General features: G+C 45.1%; 1 protein-coding gene across 7 annotated transcripts in view; it reads right to left on the minus strand.

Annotated features, from left to right (window-relative positions):
• The window catches only part of RAPGEF2 (Rap guanine nucleotide exchange factor 2), a 400682-nt gene that overhangs the window by 165466 nt on the left and 216399 nt on the right, over window positions 1-18817 (minus strand). For 5 of the 7 annotated variants that reach the window (XM_074993113.1, XM_074993111.1, XM_074993116.1 and 2 more), the window contains exons 6-7: window positions 18437-18604; window positions 14667-14684 (exon numbers count right to left, since the gene is read on the minus strand). In XM_074993113.1, coding sequence (XP_074849214.1) covers window positions 14667-14684; window positions 18437-18604 — 186 coding nt within the window. The remainder of the gene's footprint in view (window positions 1-14666; window positions 14685-18436; window positions 18605-18817) is intronic. The other 2 variants (XM_074993114.1, XM_074993110.1) reach the window with 1 other exon arrangement.

Below are 18817 nucleotides of genomic sequence, written 5' to 3' on the forward strand. Positions count from 1 at the left end.
GTACCTGGAGAGCATTGGAGATGGAAGCACCCAGAACACAGCATTACAGGGCGGTGTGACGTACATACAGGACAACTCTGGAATCTAATGAATTCCATTTTAAGACATGGTGCTTTCACACTGGCCTTCATTCAGACTTCTAAATTTGAACTTGATGCTGCACCCAGGCAGTTTTGATGATGTTATATCGATCTCAGTGCTCCCTAAAATCTAGATAATGGTATTTATAGAGAAGAGAGTGATGATGTAATATCGAGCTAACAGCCTTAAATTTGAATTTATCTTATAGCGTAGACGTAGCCAGAGACACTGTTTAATTCCTAGCTCTGATCAAAGTGACCTTCTGTGAACTCTTATTTGCAAAACTGAAGGAGAGGGAAGGAATGCTATGCTGCCTGTTGCCTAAGTGGTAGGAGGCCTGGCTCAGTAATAAGGACTGTGAAGTTCAGAGAATTACTACAGTAAACTCTTTCATAGCCAACATCCACAGGACTGTGAAGTTGCCAGATATTCAAATATTTTGAATCAGTGTTTCACAAATGGTGTTCCATAGAACCCCGGCCACAGCAAAGTAAAAAATCAGGGTTCCACCAAAAAATTCCATTACAATAACAATTTATGATTTTTTAAAAAATATTTAAGCATTTTATTAAAAACAATTTTTCCTTTGTGTTTACCAATGTAAGTATCCCTGTGTAATGCAACATTAGCCAGAGAGTGAGGATGATGCTACTATTCAGCACTGCGCACGCTACATACCAAGTCTCCTACATACCATCGTAAACCCTATAATCACTCTCAGGAAAAGTGGATCATTTTGGGGTGGCTTATGTCTCCCACAGCTTTATCCAGACGTGCAGTTTATCAGTTGTTACCCTTCACCAGCACATACTTGTGCGAAAGTGGGTTCTTGAATTATGGAGCAACAAAAATGAAATACAGAAATTGACTGAATGCCACACCAGATATGCAAGTCCAAATTTCCAGTATTAAACCAAATAAGAAGTATTTGCCAATAAAAGAAGAAAAACGTCTCTTTGCATTGAAAACTGACAATATAATGCATATTAGTTTAGCTTTATACTTTTGTACATATTAAATGTGATTTTTTCTTTTTAAATATCTGCAATTAAACTAAGTGTTGATCTCAGGACCTTGTTTAGCATTTGTTTATTATTATGATTATTTGTGGTCTACTTTTTCAGCTCCATATATAAGACTTATTAGCAGTTCTACAAACTTCTTTTGAGTTTAAAAGGGTTCTTTGGCTAAACAAAATCATAGAATCATATTTCTAGGACTGTAAGGGACCGCAGGAGGTCATCTAGTCCAGCCACCTGCCTAAAGCAAGACCAACCCCAACTAAATCATCCCAGCCAGGACTGTGTCAAGCTAAGACTTGAAAATATCTAGGGATGGAGATTCCACCACCTCTCTAGATAACTCATTCCAGTGCTTCACCACTCTCCTGGTGAAACACTTTTTCCTAATAATCAATCTATACCTCTCCCTCTGTAACTTCAGACAATTGCTTCTTGTTCTGCCATCTGTCACCACTGAGAACAGCTGTGCTTCATTCTCTTTAGAGCCTCCCTTCAGGAAGTTGAAGCCTGCTATCAAATCACCCCTCAGTCTTCTCTTCTGCAAACTAAGTAAGCCCAAATCTCTCAGCCTCTCCTTATAGGTCATGTGCTCCAATCTCTCAATCATTTTCATTGCCATCTACTGAACCTGCTCCAATGTGTCCACATCCTTTCTATAATGGAGAGCCCAGAACTGGATGCAATATTCCAGATGTGACCTCTACAGAGCCAAGTAGAGGGGAACAATAACTTCTCTAGATCTGATGGCAACACTTCTCCCAACGTACCCCAATATGCTGCTAGCCTTCTTGGCTACAAGGGCACACTGTTCACCGATACCCAGCTTCTCTTCCACACTAATCCCCAGGGCGTTTTCTGCTGCACTGCTACTTATCCATCTGTACCCAGCCTGTAACAATGCTTGGGATTCCTCCATTCCAAGTGGAGGACTCTATACTTCTTGTTGAATCTCATCAAATTTCTTTTGGTCCAATCCTCCAATTTATCTAAGTCACTCTGGACACTATCCCTACCCTCCAGTGTATATACCTGTCCTCCTAGCTCAGTGTCACCTGCAAATTTGCTGAGGGTGCAATCCATCCCCTCATGCAGCTCGTTAATGAAGATGTTGAACAATACCAGTCTTAGAACCAATATCTGGGGCACTCCACTTGAAACTGACTGCCAACAGACATAGAGCCATTGACCATTACCTGTCAGTCCAGCTTTCTATCCATCTTACAGTTCATGTATCTAATCCATACTTCCTTAACTTATGGGCAAGAATTTGTAGGAGACTGTATCAAAAGCTTTGCTAAAGTCAAAGCATATCACATCCACTGACTTCCCCATGTCCACAGAACCGATTACCTCATCACAGAAGCTAAGCAAATGGGTCAGGCATGATTTGCCCAGGGTTAATCCATGTTGACTGCTCCTGACCAATTTCCCCTCTTCCAAGTTTCCCAAAATGGATTCCCTGAGGATCCACTCCATAATTTTTCCAGGGACTGAGGTAAGATGGACTCGTCTATTGTTCCCTGGATTGTCCTCCTTTCCTTTTTTAAAGATGGGCACTACATTTGCCTTTTTCCATTCATCCAGGATCTCTCCCTATCTCCAAGGGCCTTCACAGATAATGGCCAAATGCTTGAAAATGACATCTGCCAATTCCCTTACTACCCTTGGGTGCATTAAATCCAACCCATGGATTTGTGTACATCAAGTTTTTTTAAGGAGCTCTTAACTCATTCCTTCCATACTGAGGGCTGCCCTCCACTTTCCCATACTGCAATGTCTAGCACCATACTGTGGGAACTGTCCTTGTCTGTGAAGACTGAGGGAAAAAAAGCATTGGAGTACTTCAGCTTTTCTTACATCATCTGTCACTCGGTTCCCTCTCTCAGCCAGTAACAGCCCCACACCTTCCCTGATAAGCCTCTTATTGTTAACATGCCTGCAGAAAGCCTTCTTGTTACCCTTCACATCCCTTGCTAGCTGCAGTTCCAATTGTGCTTTGCTTTCCTGATTACTGCCCAGCATTCTCCAGAGATATATTTATACTCCTCAGTCAACTGTCCATGTTTCCATTTCTTATACACATCCTTTTGGAGTTTAAACTGACTAAGGATTTCCCTGTTAAGCCAAGCTGGCTGCCTACCATATTTGCATTTCTTAAGCCGTGTCTACACGTGCACGCTATTTAGAAGTAGCGGCACTAACTTCGAAATAGCGCCCGTCACGGCTACATGTGTTGGGCGCTATTTCGAAGTTAAAATCGATGTTAGGTGGCGAGACGTCGAAGCCGCTAACCCCGTGAGGGGAAGGGAATAGCGCCCTATTTCGACATTCAACGTCGAAGTAGGGACCGTGTAGTCGTTGCGCGTCCCGCAACATCGAAATTGCAGGGTCTGCCATGGCGGCCATCAGCTGAGCGGTTGAGAGACGCTCTCTCTCCAGCCCCTGCAGGGCTCTATGGTCATCATGTGCAGCAGCCCTTAGCCCAGGGCTTCTGGCTGCTGCTGCAGCAGCTGGGGATCCATGCTGCATACACAGGGTCTGCAACCAGTTGTCGGCTCTGTGGATCTTGCGTTGTTTAGTGCAAGTGTGTCTGGGAGGGGCCCTTTAAGGGAGCGGCTTGCTGTTGAGTCCGCCCTGTGACCCTGTCTGCAGCTGTGCCTGGCACCCTTATTTCGATGTGCGCTACTTTGGCGTGTAGACGTTCCCTTGCTGCGCCTATTTCGATGTGGTGCTGCGCAACGTCGAAGTTGAACATCGACGTTGCCAGCCCTGGAGGACGTGTAGACGTTATTCATCGAAATAGGCTATTTCGATGTCGCTACATCGAAATAAGCTACTTCGAAGTAGGCTTCACGTGCAGACGTAGCCTTACTAAGCAGCGGAAAGGTTTGTTCCTGTGCCTTCGGTAAGGCTTCTTTAAAATACTGTCATTTCTCCTGAACTCTTTTCTCCTTCATCTTCATTTTCCAGGGGATCCTGCCCATCAGTTCTCTCAGGGAGCCAAATTCTGCTCTTTTGAAATCAAGGGTCTGTCCTTTACTGCTCACCTTTCTTCCTTTTGTCAGGATTCTGAAATCTAACATCGCATGGACGCTGTAGCCCAGGTTGCAACCCACTTCTATTTCTCCTGCTAGTTCTTCCCTGATTGTGAGTGGCAGGTGAAGTTGTGTATGACTCCTGGTCGGTTCCATCAACACGTGTACCGAGAAGTTATCGCCAACATTCTTCAAAACACTCCTGCTTATGTTCCCACTCCAAACCATGGATGAACTGGATTGTTATGGTTACAGGCCATGTTGCCCCACTTTTCCTTTCTGGTCTCCGAGTGCAACCTCTTCAGGCATCAGGTCTCATGTCTTTACCTATTCCAGGCAAACCTCACACTTTTAGATCAAACCCTATGCTATAGTACCATGTGCACCAGCTGTGTTTACACAGCACCTAGGGTTCAGCACCTGAGGTTCTTCCTTTCATGAGACCAAAGGCATATGTTTTACAGAAGAATCTTCTAAAACCAAAGAACTATTTATTTTAGCAGAACAATGCAGAAAAAAAGGAATTTAGAACAAAAATCATCTATATTCACCTATCCATCTTACCTAACAGCTTATCATTCCACGATGCTAACCGAGGAACACCTAATTCCTTCAGGCTTCCCAGCAGGTACCTTTGTCAGTTCAATTCCCCATACAAAACCCTTAAATCTCTTCCCTCATGTGTATTCACAGGTCCTTCCCTGTCCAGTCATTGTCTCCTATCCATTCTCAAGTGCATGTGAACACATGGCTTATCTTGAGACCTTCGTTTGTCTTTTTGCTTATTTCCTCACAGATAGAATATAGGTTACATAAATTACTGCAGAGTAGTCCAAATTCTGCCACAGTGGCACTAGAACACCTTTAAAAAGGTTAGAATGAAATATTGCTTAGGTAAACCTCTCTCATTTTACCTAATCTCATTCATGGAAATGCCTAGGGTTTTTGGTAAGGTTTTTGTTTGTTTTTTAATTGAAGCTGACAATGCTAGAAAAATTTCAGATCAAATGATAAATATTCAATACAATCATAAGCCACCAAAAACAAAAGCTTAAAAGGGAAAATGCTTTGTTGAACATTTTTATCCACAGGCAACCAGCTCTGACTATAATACATGCAAAGACACTAAAACCCGCATTCCGTTGGTTGATTAGGCATGCAAGAGTTAATATTAATCTATCTGAAGCTAACAGTAGAACAGTACACTGTTCTATTCCCAGGCTTTTAAAAAACAATCTAGAAAACGACAATAATTTTCAGGGACATACTCAAAAAAATAGAATCATACTTACTTATATGACCATTCATATTCACAGGTAAAACCAGTAGGCAGGACTATTAAACTAATATACTGTATCAACAATAAAGTCACTTACATTCTTGTAAAAATGTGAACTACCGCAGTTAACAGCGCATTTAAAAGAGATGAGGCCTGGTCTCCCAGAAAGGTAAAAATGTGTCTTTATTGTTGAAAAAGACGGTATTTCAGCATAAAAGGCTATTTTACAACTAATAGCTTTGTGAGAAATAGCACTAAGGCACTTCTGATAATCTCACAACAAAAAACGTTTATTCACACAAACAAATTGAGCGCCGGTAGAAAAGTTTGTTAGTAGTAGTTAGGGATTATCTAAAAAATAGTAATACAATTTCCTGCTGTAAAGTCAACCAGATAAAGCAAAAAAAATAGTTCACTGAAGGTGAGGATCTTACAGAAACTTGTTCTTTTAAATTTGTCAACCAAGCTCTACTTACCAAAAGAATTTCCGTATGTTTTACATCACTTATTCTGTGGCACAAAATACAAAAAGAGAAGTTACTCACCGTAGTAACGATGGTTCTTCGAGATGTGTCCCCATGGGTGCTCCAAATTAGGTGTCGGGCTCTCCCCGGCGCTGCAGATCGGATCTTTCCAGCAGTTTCTGCCAGACTGCGCATGCGCCGGTGCGCGCCGCTCCCTTGCGCGCTCCTGGCCACGTGCGTGATCCAGTCCCCGCCAGTTCCTTGACCAACCGCCTCGGATGCTCCTGAAAAACACTAAACAGAGATCTGAAGCAGGGAGGATGGGCGGGTGGTGGAGCACCCACGGGGACACATCTCGAAGAACCATCGTTACTACAGTGAGTAACTTCTCTTTCTTCCTCGAATGTCCCCGTGGGTGCTCCACGATAGGTGACTACCCAGCAGTAACCCAAGAAAGGAGGTGGGTAATCGGGTTACGTGCAGCTTGCCCCCGAAAGGACCGCTGTTGAGAGACGGGTATCCTCTTGGAATACCCTGTGTAGGGCATAATGCTTGGCGAAGGTGTCATAGGATGACCATGTCACCGCTCTGCAGATGTCTTTTAGCGCAATGCCCTTGAAAAAGGCTGTTGATGCCGCCACCACCCTGGTGGAGTGAGCCCTAGGCGGGGCCAGTAAAGGAGTCTTTCTAAGTTCGTAGCACATTTTTATACAGGATACGATGTGCTTTGAGATTCTCTGCAAAGAGAGACCTTCTCCTTTTGATCTGGGAGCGAGAGAGACTAGGAGTCTATCCATTTTTCGGAAGGACTTAGTCCTGTCTATATAAAAAGTCAGCGCCCTCCTCATGTCCAGGTGGTGTAGGCGCGCCTCTTTGTTGGAGTTATGAGGCTTTGGATAAAACGAGGGTAAGACTATAGGTTCGTTAATATGAAACTCTGAAGAAGCTTTCGGAACAAAGGCTGGATGCAGCCGTAAGGTTACTGCCTCCTTTGAAAATACTGTGCAGGGTGGCGTTGCCATAACTGCCGCGAGCTCGCTCATCCTGCGAGCTGACGTGATTGCAAGAAGGAAGGTCGTCTTTATCGTAAGGAGACGGAGGGAAACTGTGGCTAAGGGTTCAAACGGTGGTCCCGTTAGCGCGTTAAGCACCAGGTCCAAGCTCCACGAAGGTGGAAGCGGTTTCCGAGGGGGGTACAGGTTTACCACCCCCTTCAGGAACCTGGTAACCATAGGATGGGCGAACACCGTGGGCCCTTCCTCTTCGTGTTGGAAAGCCGATATAGCGGCAAGGTGGACCTTCAACGAGGATAGGGAGAGTCCGCCTCTCTTGAGGTCCAGTAAGTATTCTAATATTACAAGTATAGGCACAGCAAGGGGAGCTAATTGCTTGGTAGAACACCATGCAGTGAATCGAGTCCATTTCTGCTTGTAGGACTTCCTGGTGGAAGTCCTTCTGCTACTTTCTAGGACTTGTTGCACTCCCTCCGTACATGTGCTCTCTAGGGAGCTGAGCCATGGATTAACCATGCTTGCAGTCGCAGGCCTCAGGGGTGTGGGTGCACTATAGACCCCTGGGCTTGCGTGAGCAGGTCCGGCGCCACCGGAAGGGGCATCGGTGGGCGGTCCGACATGCGCAGGAGTAAGGGGAACCGTTGCTGTCGATCCCAAGTTGGGACTACTAGGATTATGTGGGGTCTCTCTCTCCTGGCTTTCTGCAAGACCTTGTGGATGAGCACTGTAGGAGGAAATGCGTAGAGCAGGGGGCCCTTCCACGAGATCGCGAATGCATCCCCCAGGGACCCCTGTCCCAGTCCTGCCCTGGAGCAGTATTGGGGGCACTTCTTGTTGCGATGAGTGGCAAACAGGTCTATCTGGGGAAACCCCCATGCATGAAAAATCGGTCGTAGCAGATCGGAACAGATCTGCCACTCGTGTGTGAGTGCGAAGTGCCTGCTCAACTGGTCTGCCTGCACGTTGTGAGTGCCTGGTAAATACGAGGCTTTCAAAGTTATATTGTTGGCAATGTACCAGTTCCACAGGCGGACTGCTTCTGCACATAAGGCACGGGACCGAGCTCCTCCTTGTCGATTTATATAAAACATGGTGGAGGTATTGTCTGTATTGATCCCGACTACTTTGCCTTGTATATGGTCTCGAAAGTGTTTGCAGGCGTTGAACACTGCTCTGAGCTCCAGTATATTTATGTGCAGCGACTGTTCCGTAGGGGACCACAGTCCCTGTGTCACCTTTTCGCCCATGTGTGCTCCCTACCCGATGTGGGAGGCGTCGGTGGTGAGAAAGATAGATATTTGTGGTTGATGAAAGGGTACCCCTGTTAGCATGTTCTTGGGGTTCACCCTCCATTGCAGGGATCTGCGCACCTCTGTCGTGGGCGACACCACCCTGCGGACGGTGTGTGCTGCCGGTTTGTAGACGCTCGCCAGCCAGTACTGCATGCTGTGCATATGCAATCTGGCGTTCTGTACTATGAACCTTGCTGCTGCCATATGGCCTAGCAGCTGTAAGCACGTTAGAACCGGCACCGTGGGGCTGAAGGTGATGACTTGTACGAGGGAACCAATGGTGCGAAAGCGGGCATCTGGTAGATAAACTCTTGTGTGATGGAGTTTGAGTGCCCCTATGAACTCTATGTCCTGTGTAGGGTCGATCTTTGACTTCGCCAGGTTGATGACCAGGCCCAGCGAAGAGAACGTGCCTGCTGTAACGCGTATCATGCGTAGTACCTCTTCCTTCGAGGCTCCTTTCAGTAGGCAGTCGTCCAGATATGGGAATATAAACTCCCCCTGTCTGTGCAGGTAGGTTGACACCACTGCCAGGGTCTTGGTAAATACTCTGGGGGCCGAGGAGAGGCCGAACGGCAGAACCTTGTATTGGAAATGTTCTTTGCCGACCATAAACCAGAGAAAACGTCTGTGAGCCGGGTGGATTGTTATATGGAAATACACATTTTGTAAGTCGAGGGCTGAGAACCAATCTCCATTGTCCAGTGCCGTAAGTATAGAGGCGACTGTGATCATCCGAAAGCGTTGTTTGCGCAAGTACCGGTTGAGGCCCTGCAGATCTAGGATGGACCTCCAGCCTCCTGTTTTTTTCTCTGTAAGGAAGTATCTTGAATAGAACCCTTTCCCTTGGAGTTGCTCCGGCACTCTTTCCACTGCCCCTATAAGCATAAGATGGTCCACCTCCTGCTTGAGTCTCGCTTCGTGGGAGGCGTCCTTTAGATGGGGCCTGGGTGGAGGTCGTGGCGGTGGGAGTGACTGGAAGAGGATCACGTAACCCGTGGCTATGATCTCCAGCACCCATTTGTCTGTGGTGATCTTCTGCCACTGGGCGTAGAATGGTCGGAGGCGATGGTGGAATAACAGCTTCGGATGACCTTGTGCAATGGTAGTGATGGCGCAGCCCTGGATCTGTGTGTCAAACTTGTGGCCTTTGGCCCTGCCCCGAGGATGCACAGCTCTGTTGGGAACATCGCCTGGGAGTTCTGTACTGTTGGTGCTGTTGATGCCGCCCTTGCTCGTAGCCCCTTTGGTAGTGAGCATGCTGGGGTTGATACGGGTATCGTCTTTGCTGAGGGTAATACTTTTTCTTCCTGTATGGAGGGGTATAAATCCCCAAGGTTCTGAGAGTAGCCCTTGAGTCCTTACTGGAATGAAGGACCGAATCAGTTGATTCAGCAAACAACTTCTGTGTGTCAAAGGGGAGATCAACGATCTTCTCCTGCAGATCCCTCGGGATACCCGATGTCTGAAGCCAGGATTCCCTGCGCATGACCACTGCCGTAGCCGTTGAGCGTGCGGCCGTATCTGCTACGTCCAGGGCGATCTGAACTCCTGTCCTCGAGGCTGCGTAGCCTTCCTGCACGATGGCCTTCAGCACTGGCTTCTTATCCTCTGGAAGCGAGTCCATGAGGGAAGTCAGCCTGGAGTAATTGTCAAAGTTATGGTTCGCTAGGTGTGCTGCATAATTTGCCACTCTCAACAGTAGGGTAGAGGAGGAGTAGACCTTTCTGCCGAATAACTCTAGCTTCTTGGCATCTTTGTCCGTTCCCCCTGTCTTGTACTGAGAAGTTTTCGACCTCCGTTGAGACGATTCCACCACCAGAGAATTTGGTTGTGGGTGACTGAACAGGAACTCCATGCCCTTCGCCGGGACGAAGTATTTCTTATCCGCTCTCTTGTTTATAGGTGGAGCGGATGCAGGGGTCTGCCATATCATGGTAGCGGACTCCATAATTGCTTCGTCGAGCGGAATAGCTATTTTGGAAGAGGCTGGAGGTCTCAGGTTTTTGAGGAGCTTATGGTGCTTCTCCTGCACCTCTGCTGTTTGGATGCCTTGCGTAAAGGCCACCCTTTTAAACAGCTCTTGGAACTGTTTGAGATCGTCCGGGGGGTGGACGTCCCCTGGGGCCGTAGCCTCGTTGGGGGAGGATAGAGAGGAACCACTAGGGTAAGCCTCTCTGGATCCCTCTGGGTCCTGTTGATGGTGATACATCCTGTCGCTGGAGGCTTGCAAGGGGAAATCTCGGGGTTCCAGAATCAACTGCCCCTGAGATATTTGCGTTTCCGTCCCCGTCCACGATTGCCCTCGGGGATAGTGAACCGGCTGAGGGGACCTGTCCCTGGGGGTATGCCTATGGTGTCTATGCCCCGCATGATAGGGGCGACCATGGCAACACGGGCACGGTTCCTAGGATGGAGACCTGGACCACTCTGGAGGCGCATACCCCCAGCGTCTGGGGGAGCGAGATCGTCTGGGTGATTGAAACAATGGTGAGACTGATTTGTGATAGTACTCCAGGGGATCAAATCCCAGAAAAGGCGAGGGTGGCCCGAGCCATGGTGACGCTGGCTGGAGGAACGGGGAGGGAGGCTCAGGGTAGACCCCTGCCTCCTTGTTGGAGTTCGCAGCATAAGGGGAGGGCTTAGAGAGAGCAGCCCTGCAGCCCTGTCTGGAGAAGGGGTGCGGTGCCAGGATTTCTCTGCTGCCTTTCCCCTCCCCTGTGGGGCTGACTCCGCCCCTTTCCACGCCGGGGATCTGGGCCCCGCTGTCGGCGCCACGCTCGACACGCTTCACTGCGGTGCCGCGCAGGTGGTCTCCCCCGGCGCCTGCAGGCCGTGTGCCTGCGAGCTCTGCACCGTCGGCACCCCGGGGGTCTGTGCTGCTAGTTGCGGTGCCGCCGGTTCCGGCGCTTGCCTGGCCGCCACTCTGCCCACAGTGCGGGCAGGCTGTTTGATTATCGGAGGCTCAGCCTCTGCCCCGTGTGCTTCCGCGCCGCCGCCGCTCATCTGTGATTGTGGTTGGGGGCTATGTGCTGCACCCGTCCCGCTCGTTGTGGCTGCCGGCAGGGATCGGGTTGGCGAGAGCTTCCTCTGTTTTTGCACTGATGGGGTGAGGGAAGCCGCCTTCCTTTTATGGGCCCCTGCGGGTCCCTCTTGTTGGGGCCACTCTGGCACGTCTGGCTGGAGGGTCTTGTCAAAGGGCAGCATTTTGAGCCGCATTTCTCTGTCCTTCCTTGCTCTAGCCGTGAGCTTTGCGCAGAAGGAGCATTTTTGGGTGACGTGAGATTCCCCCAGGCACCTAATACACTGACTGTGCCCATCGGAGGCCGGCATATCTTCGCGGCATGACTCACACTTCTTGAATCCTGAAGAGGACATTGTGGTGAGTCTTTGAGTTGTTAATAGGGTACTTAGCACCTTCTCGGTGCTTGTTCCCCTCTCGGACCCATCCTGCCGCAGCAGGAGTCCTAATGGCCTTACGTCCCCGGGCCTCCGCTGCTCTTCTTGTTACTAAGGCTTTTATATACTTTTTTTTTTTTTTTTTTGCAATAAGAAAAATAACAAGCTAACTTAAAGACTGAAAGGCTGAAAAGAAACTCTAAAAACACTTAAAACATTAAATACACTGACTCTGGCCGCAGCCTGAGCGGATTCCGTCTGCAGCCGATGGCGGTTAAGAAGGAAGTGGTGGGGACCGGATCGCACACGTGGCCGGGAGCGAGCAAGGGAGCGGCGCGCACCAGCGCATGCGCAGTCCGGCAGAAACTGCTGGAAAGATCTGATCTGCGGCGCCGGGGCGAGCCCGACACCTATCGTGGAGCACCCACAGGGACACTCGAGGAAGAACAATTCCTATGAAGCATCACAGAGTAGGGCTGTGCAAAGTGGAGAGGTAGGCCCCCTTGGAAGGCCATGAAATTTCATTAGGGAGGGCAGCACAATCAACTGCTGGGTGTCAGGCTTGTCCTTCTCATTAAAAATGTTGAAATGTTACTATATGTCTGTGTATTCACATTCATATAACTATTAATAAAGTTTTTACATTCTACAGACTTATTTACCTACAGATGCCGACAGGCTTCTCCCCCCGCAACTGAACATAACTGAAATTTCCATCAGTCTGGATTACATCAGATGGGTTGATAGGGCCCTGCTAATTGCAGGGAGGAAAAGTGGGACCCAACATAAAAACTTTGCTGACCCGGATATAGAGTATATGTATACCTTTTTAATTGCAAGATGATTAATGTAATTAAAAGTAAAGTTTAAAATCATAAAGCCCAGTCACTATCTAGGTCTTCAAAGCATAAGGGTAATTAAGAGCTGATCTGAGATAGAAATCCTACAATCCATAACATGGCTTGTTCACTCAGACTTGACTTCCCCAACAGTGACTCTTCAACATGTTCTGGTAAGCCCATTCAAGCTCCTTCCCTGTTTTAATCAAGATAAACTGAATAGCGCTGTAGAAAAGTCTAATCTTAAACAGCAGCCAAATGGCAAGCCCACAAATTTTCTGCTAACAAAATTTCCATATTTTCACTGCCTACTTTCATTTCGCCATCTTACTTTCCTGACTTCACCAAGTGCATGTGCAGAACAGTGACAAATTGACTTTATTTTTTAAATGAACACAAAAGTCTAGTAAGTTGCCTACCCAGGTTCAATCTCTGAAATCTGTGACTCTCTGGAAACTGGTTGTTGCCAGACCAGAGAGCCCTGTTGGTCAGCAGCAGGCTCCAGATGTGAGTGCCGCAGCTGGAAGCCATAGCAAGGGCTCATCAGCTACAGCCAATGTGGGAAACTGGCAGTGGCCAGAAAGTCAGCAGGGGCTGGGCTGCAGCAGCTGAGAAGCCTCTGCAGAGCCAGGACTGGATCACTGGGGCCAAGAAGCCACAGCTGGGAACTGGGCAGCCAGCTGAGGAGCTACATTGGTTGGGAGTAGGGCTGGGAAGCTGGTGAGTAAGAGCTTTGTAAAAGCCAGGAAGTGGAGGCTGTGGGGCTGGCAGCCAAAAGCAGGCCAAAGTCCTGGAGCAAAGCCCCAGTGCAGGCCTGTGGACAGCAGGGGAACACTAACCTTTCCTTGTCCAACAAAATCTCTGGTTCAGGACCACTAAGGTCCTGAGGGTGCCAGACCAGGGAGGTGCAGCCTGTACTGAGTAAATACATAAATATATTCTGTTAAATATACAGTGTATTTTCCTTATTTCTCTGCTTTGCACATCATGCTCTAATGATATTGCCTCAATCTTGAGATTTCATGAAGGCAAGGTAAAACAAATTCTATTAGATAGAATCTCCCAAGATACCAACCATCAGGGTTAGGACTAACCAGTTAAATGGTTACCTCATGAAACTGGAAGTAACCAAAAGTACAGTAGATACAAACACCACAGTTAGGAATGACCAGTCAACCAGATACCGTGTGAAACTAAGTATTCCATCCGTCGCAACAGACCAAAAATACTGTATTGTGCCTCTACTGCCTAATTAGGCAACCCAGATGTGCCTATCTATCTCTACCTCTGCCTCATCCACATCCACAGCTAGGAGCTGAAGACGCAGATTCACAGGTAAAACTGTGAGCCCCACCTCTGCCAGTCCTCAGCACCTGAAGCAGGACCAGCACTGGGGTCTACACTGCTTTCCTGTAAGCCATGGGTGCCATTCCTACACACGCAAACATGCTGACTGGTAGAGGGGTGCTGTTTTCACCACCACCTCTCTTTTCCCACCCAAATTGGGAGGGACACTCTTGCTTGAGCTGGAAAAGCTGCTATGTACAAAAAAGCTGCTTAGCTGCCTCTGGAACCAGGCCCGGAAAGCGAAGTGCTGGAGGCAGAGCTGTATTTTGTTCAGAATTACAAGCATTTCAGATTTCTGGACAACCTACATTACTTACTGAGGTAATTGAGGTACTACAGTACATCCCCTACTTACATGATTTTGACTCGCACATTTCTTAGAACAACATGAGTTGAAATCAACCAGTCAGCTTCCTGGCTCCCCCAAGTGGCAGAGAGCTGGAAACCAGGCAGCACCCAGGTCCCTGAACTCTGGGCTCTCAGCTCCCCTCCACTCCCCTTATGGGAACTGGGAACCTGACTAGTGCTGCTGCACCTGGTCTGGGGTCTCTGCCACTTACAGAAGCAGAGAGCCAGGTGCAGCCAAGACCAGGAGGACCCCATCCCAACTTATGCAAAATTTGACTTACAAGTGGTTGCCCAGAAATGCAACTTAAGTGTGAGTCAGGGATCTACTGTACTATTATCAGGTTAAGGAAACTGTGCACCATCAACAAATCCTGCATTTATTTTAAGCCCACTCTCATTATAGAAGAAATATATAAAACATCAATAAAGAAAACACATACAGGACACAAATTTAGCCATATCACTGCATTGGTATTATGACACAATTAGTCACACTGCAAACTTACAAATAAAATTGTTAGTGGACCATACATATAAATTACAATACCTGAGGTTTAGTGCATTCCTGTGAGCCAAAATGAAATGAATGCCATATAGGAGGAAAGGAAAAGATTAACATTACCAGAAATGCTATAGTATATATCACCATGAAGATAATGTAAAAATTATTTTAAAGTGGGTTCTTATTCCCTTATAAATTGGATGTATGTATAAATGTTCTCTAATCCATGCAACATTTGAACACACAATTTTTACAAAGTACTGCTATGCTGTTTCCCTTTTAGAATTCTCTTTATATAATTTCACCTACATTTTCACTATAGCCAATTTCTTAAGAGCTGTTATATCTCAAGTGCAAAAAATTACAGTTATGAACACCAGCTTTCTAGGTACGTCATCAATTGGGCCTATATGAAGCAAAAAAATACTGATTATCTTTCAGCAAACATATAAATGGGGTGGTAAGAAAGGAGACTGTATGAAATAAAATTCAAACTAGTTTATTGTAAAATCTATTATCTGGATGAAGTTATTTCATTTTATTTATTATTATGGATCTTAATGTATTTAACAGTTCAAATCATACCAGCTTCTAAAATTTAGATAACTAAACACCTAATTGTGAGTGATGCTGACTAATGGGAACTGTGAATGGTCAGAACCCCTCGGAATCTGCATTCCTGTTTCAGAGAATACCTCAGCACCATTTTAAAGGCATACTTAGATTTTCAAACAATTTTGGTTTTAAAACAAGCGTTTTGGGTGGCCAAATGGCAGGACAGTAAGGAAGAAAAAATGTGGACAGATGCAGGTGACTTGAAAATGCAAATTTTTCAAGTGTAGAGATCATGAACATAAATGTGATAGGAATGTAAACAATAAAGATTACAGAGCATTATAAACATTTAAAAGTCTTCAGTTTCCATAATCCCTATTTGAACAAAATGGGATTAATATATTCCCAAAGAAAAAGATCTCTGGTAATTAAATAATTAAATTATACATTGATTTAAAAATTAACTGCCAGTAATTTCTTGAGGTTTTGCAATCTACCTGCCATTCTCATAGGCTACGTCTACATTAGAAACATCTGTTTACAAAAGTTACTGTTGAAGAGATGTAGCAGAGGGATAGCCAAATTAGTCTGTATCTTCAAAAACAATAAGTCGTCTGTGGCACCTTATAGACTAACAGACATTTTGAAGCACAAGCTTTCATGGGCAAGGACCCACTTTGTCATGCTTCTGAGGAAGCGGTTCTTTGCCTATGAAACTTATGCTCCAAAATATCTGTTAGTCTATAAGGTGCCGCAGACTTGTTTTTGTTGGAAGAGATTTTGGTCAAAACTTCTGTTGACATATCACATCTACAAATAAAAGCAGAATGATCTTTTGACCTGCTCTGTTGACAAAAGGGCCCCTCTGAGTGTCTGCATCTTTTTGTTGCTGTTGACAGAAATGATGAAATGCATTATGTGTGTAGATGTTCTGTGAGTTTAGTCAACAAAACCCCAGTTTTGTCAATAAAATTCTCTAGTGTAGACGTAGCCATAAGGTATTTCCCCATACACTTGTAATCATTGTGAACTTAAACAGAATGGCTAAAAATGAACTTTTGTTCTTTGTACTGAATTTAAAATCTACAACAACTCTGTATGTATGAATAAAAAGTAATTTATATAATAGGCAAATGACAATTTATGCTTTTTTTGTTTTTTAAAACAGAAAATTACTTTTTTACCATTTTAATATATCACCACTGCAGTAGAATTGATTAAATGTTGCAGTTAAATAAAATCCATCAACAAAACCTTTCTATGCTGGCAGCATGATTGACCCAAACATGAATACCTTTTAAAGGTTTTTGTCACTTAAAAAAAATCTCTGAACTTAAACTCCAAAAGGGTGACCTGAGTGAGCCAAATAAAAGGGCTAAACCAAGAAATTAATAATTTGGACAAAATCAAAACTGCACAGAAAATTAAGCTATTAAAAGGGATCCAACGGATAAACAAAATACATTAAGGTTTGTCCACAAAACTGGTGGACCATCCACACAGAAATGAGTTTTGTTGACTGTTTGTTGACAAAACTCAGCATTTTCACCACCAGCATTCTGCCTCTCAGCCATGAGGCATAACGCTGCTGTCAACAGAGTCTGTCTACGAGAAAGCTGTATGGATGCTTTGGGGGGCCTTCTCTAGACACACAAGGCATCCTGAACAATGGGCAGCCATGTCTGCTCTGCTTCCGGGTGCCTGTTTTGTTGAGAGAGCAGCCGGGGAGTCCCACTGCTCTGTCGACAGAGCTGAACACTCTTCCAATTGGCTTTTGCATGTGGCCACACTCCATCCACAGTTTTGTTGGGAAACCTCTTCGGACAGTGACTTTTGTCGAAAGAGCACTGTAGTGTAACCATAACCAAAGTGTTTATGTAAGATGTATTTATTTAGCTCAAGATGAAAAACTTCTAACAGTGGATACAAACAAACATCTACACATTTACAATCATGAATGTTGATTAAAACAGGGAATGGGCAACAAGTAAAGGAAAGTGGACATTGTCAGGAGAAAATAAAGGAAAAAATCCGCTACTTCAAATCAGAGAGAGACTTTTTAAAACAGTAAAGCCCTGATTCTGTGAACACTGAATTGCTTGAGTAACTTTACACTCTATCACTAATGACGTACATAAAGTTATTTATATGTGTAGTATCATGTTTTTGCAGTTTCAGGTCCACAAAAGTCCAAAGATGATGGAGATAGGTTATTGTCAGTGGTGGCTTCTGACAGACAAGAAGAAAATGTCTCAAGTTGCAGTAGAATGGTCTAGGTCAGATATTAGGAAAAACTATTTAATTAGGAGGGTGGTGAAGTACAGGAATGGATTGCCTAAGGAGGAGTGGAATCTCACTCCTCAGAGATTTTAAAGGTCTGGGCTGACAAAGCCCTGACTGGAATAATTTGGATGGGGATGGTCCCGCTTTGAGCAGAGGGTTGGACAAGATGTTCTCCAGAGGTCTCTTACAACATTAGTCACCTATAATTCTAAGTCAGCGGAATACATGATCTGAAGACCACTTACTTTTTGTATTTTGTACAATAGTGAAGTTATCATACTAATCCGTTGCTCAACAGAAAAATAAAATAACGTAATAATATTTTGTAGACAATGTTTAAAATATTAATACTTATGGTTTTTTGTCTTATGGAGGAAGGCTACAAATTTCAATGCCTAAAACTACACTAAAATGATTATGGAGAAAACTCTGGCTACAGTAGTTCAATCTGGGCCAAAAATATAATGGCTCAAACCAAAACTTCTAGTCTGTTAGTCAGTGATAACAGTTTAATAGTCTGAGAGAAACATCAGGTCCAAACCTTGGACTACTACTTTGCAGAAGACAGTAGCTACATATAAAAACAAATGCTATACTGATTAGCCACAGGAACACTGTACATCAAAATATTTCTATTACATTTGCAATTATTGAAAGCAAATTTGAATCAGGTAGCAGACTTATTTCCACATTCCCAAAAATGGCCAGAATAGCAATTGAGACACATGCTGTCCTCTGGAGACACTGTTTAACAATAAATGTGCAACTAACTATCTCAACTCTCAATCTGAGTTACAAAGCAAATTACATGGGTGCACATACACACTTTGGGCCAAATTCACTGATACCCTAAAGAGAAACTCCCACACAGAATTCCACCTGCTGTGGTCCGCACTGACTTTAACCTTTCAAGTGATCATTTTGTAAGCATTCTTTTTCCCCTTGTCTTGTTTTTAAAAGAAATGTAGGTAACTTACCGTATGATAACCTCTAGGTAAAGGTGGCTTCCCCAAAGGATAAGGATCCACAGTATCAATAATGGTTTGCCTTTCTCCTTTTTGATTGATTTTCCTAAATCTCCTTCGCGATTGTCTATGGGAAGCTTGGCGCTGGAAATACTCTTCATTTTCATCCATATAGTCCACCTACAGTGAAATAAATGCAATGAAGAAATTTTCACTCCAAATGAAAATTACTGCATATCTGCAATAAAACAAAATCTTATCTTTTCTTCTGCTTTTAGCTAGGTGAAAGTCTCTATTTTAGACATTTTTTAAGCCTAAGTGTGCCACTGATTCTGAACAAGACAACTTTAGTTTAAGATTTTGTATATGAAAGGGCACTTTGAACTCCACTTC

This window comes from Carettochelys insculpta, chromosome 4 (assembly GCF_033958435.1).
Source record: "Carettochelys insculpta isolate YL-2023 chromosome 4, ASM3395843v1, whole genome shotgun sequence".
Classification (NCBI taxonomy): domain Eukaryota; kingdom Metazoa; phylum Chordata; order Testudines; family Carettochelyidae; genus Carettochelys; species Carettochelys insculpta.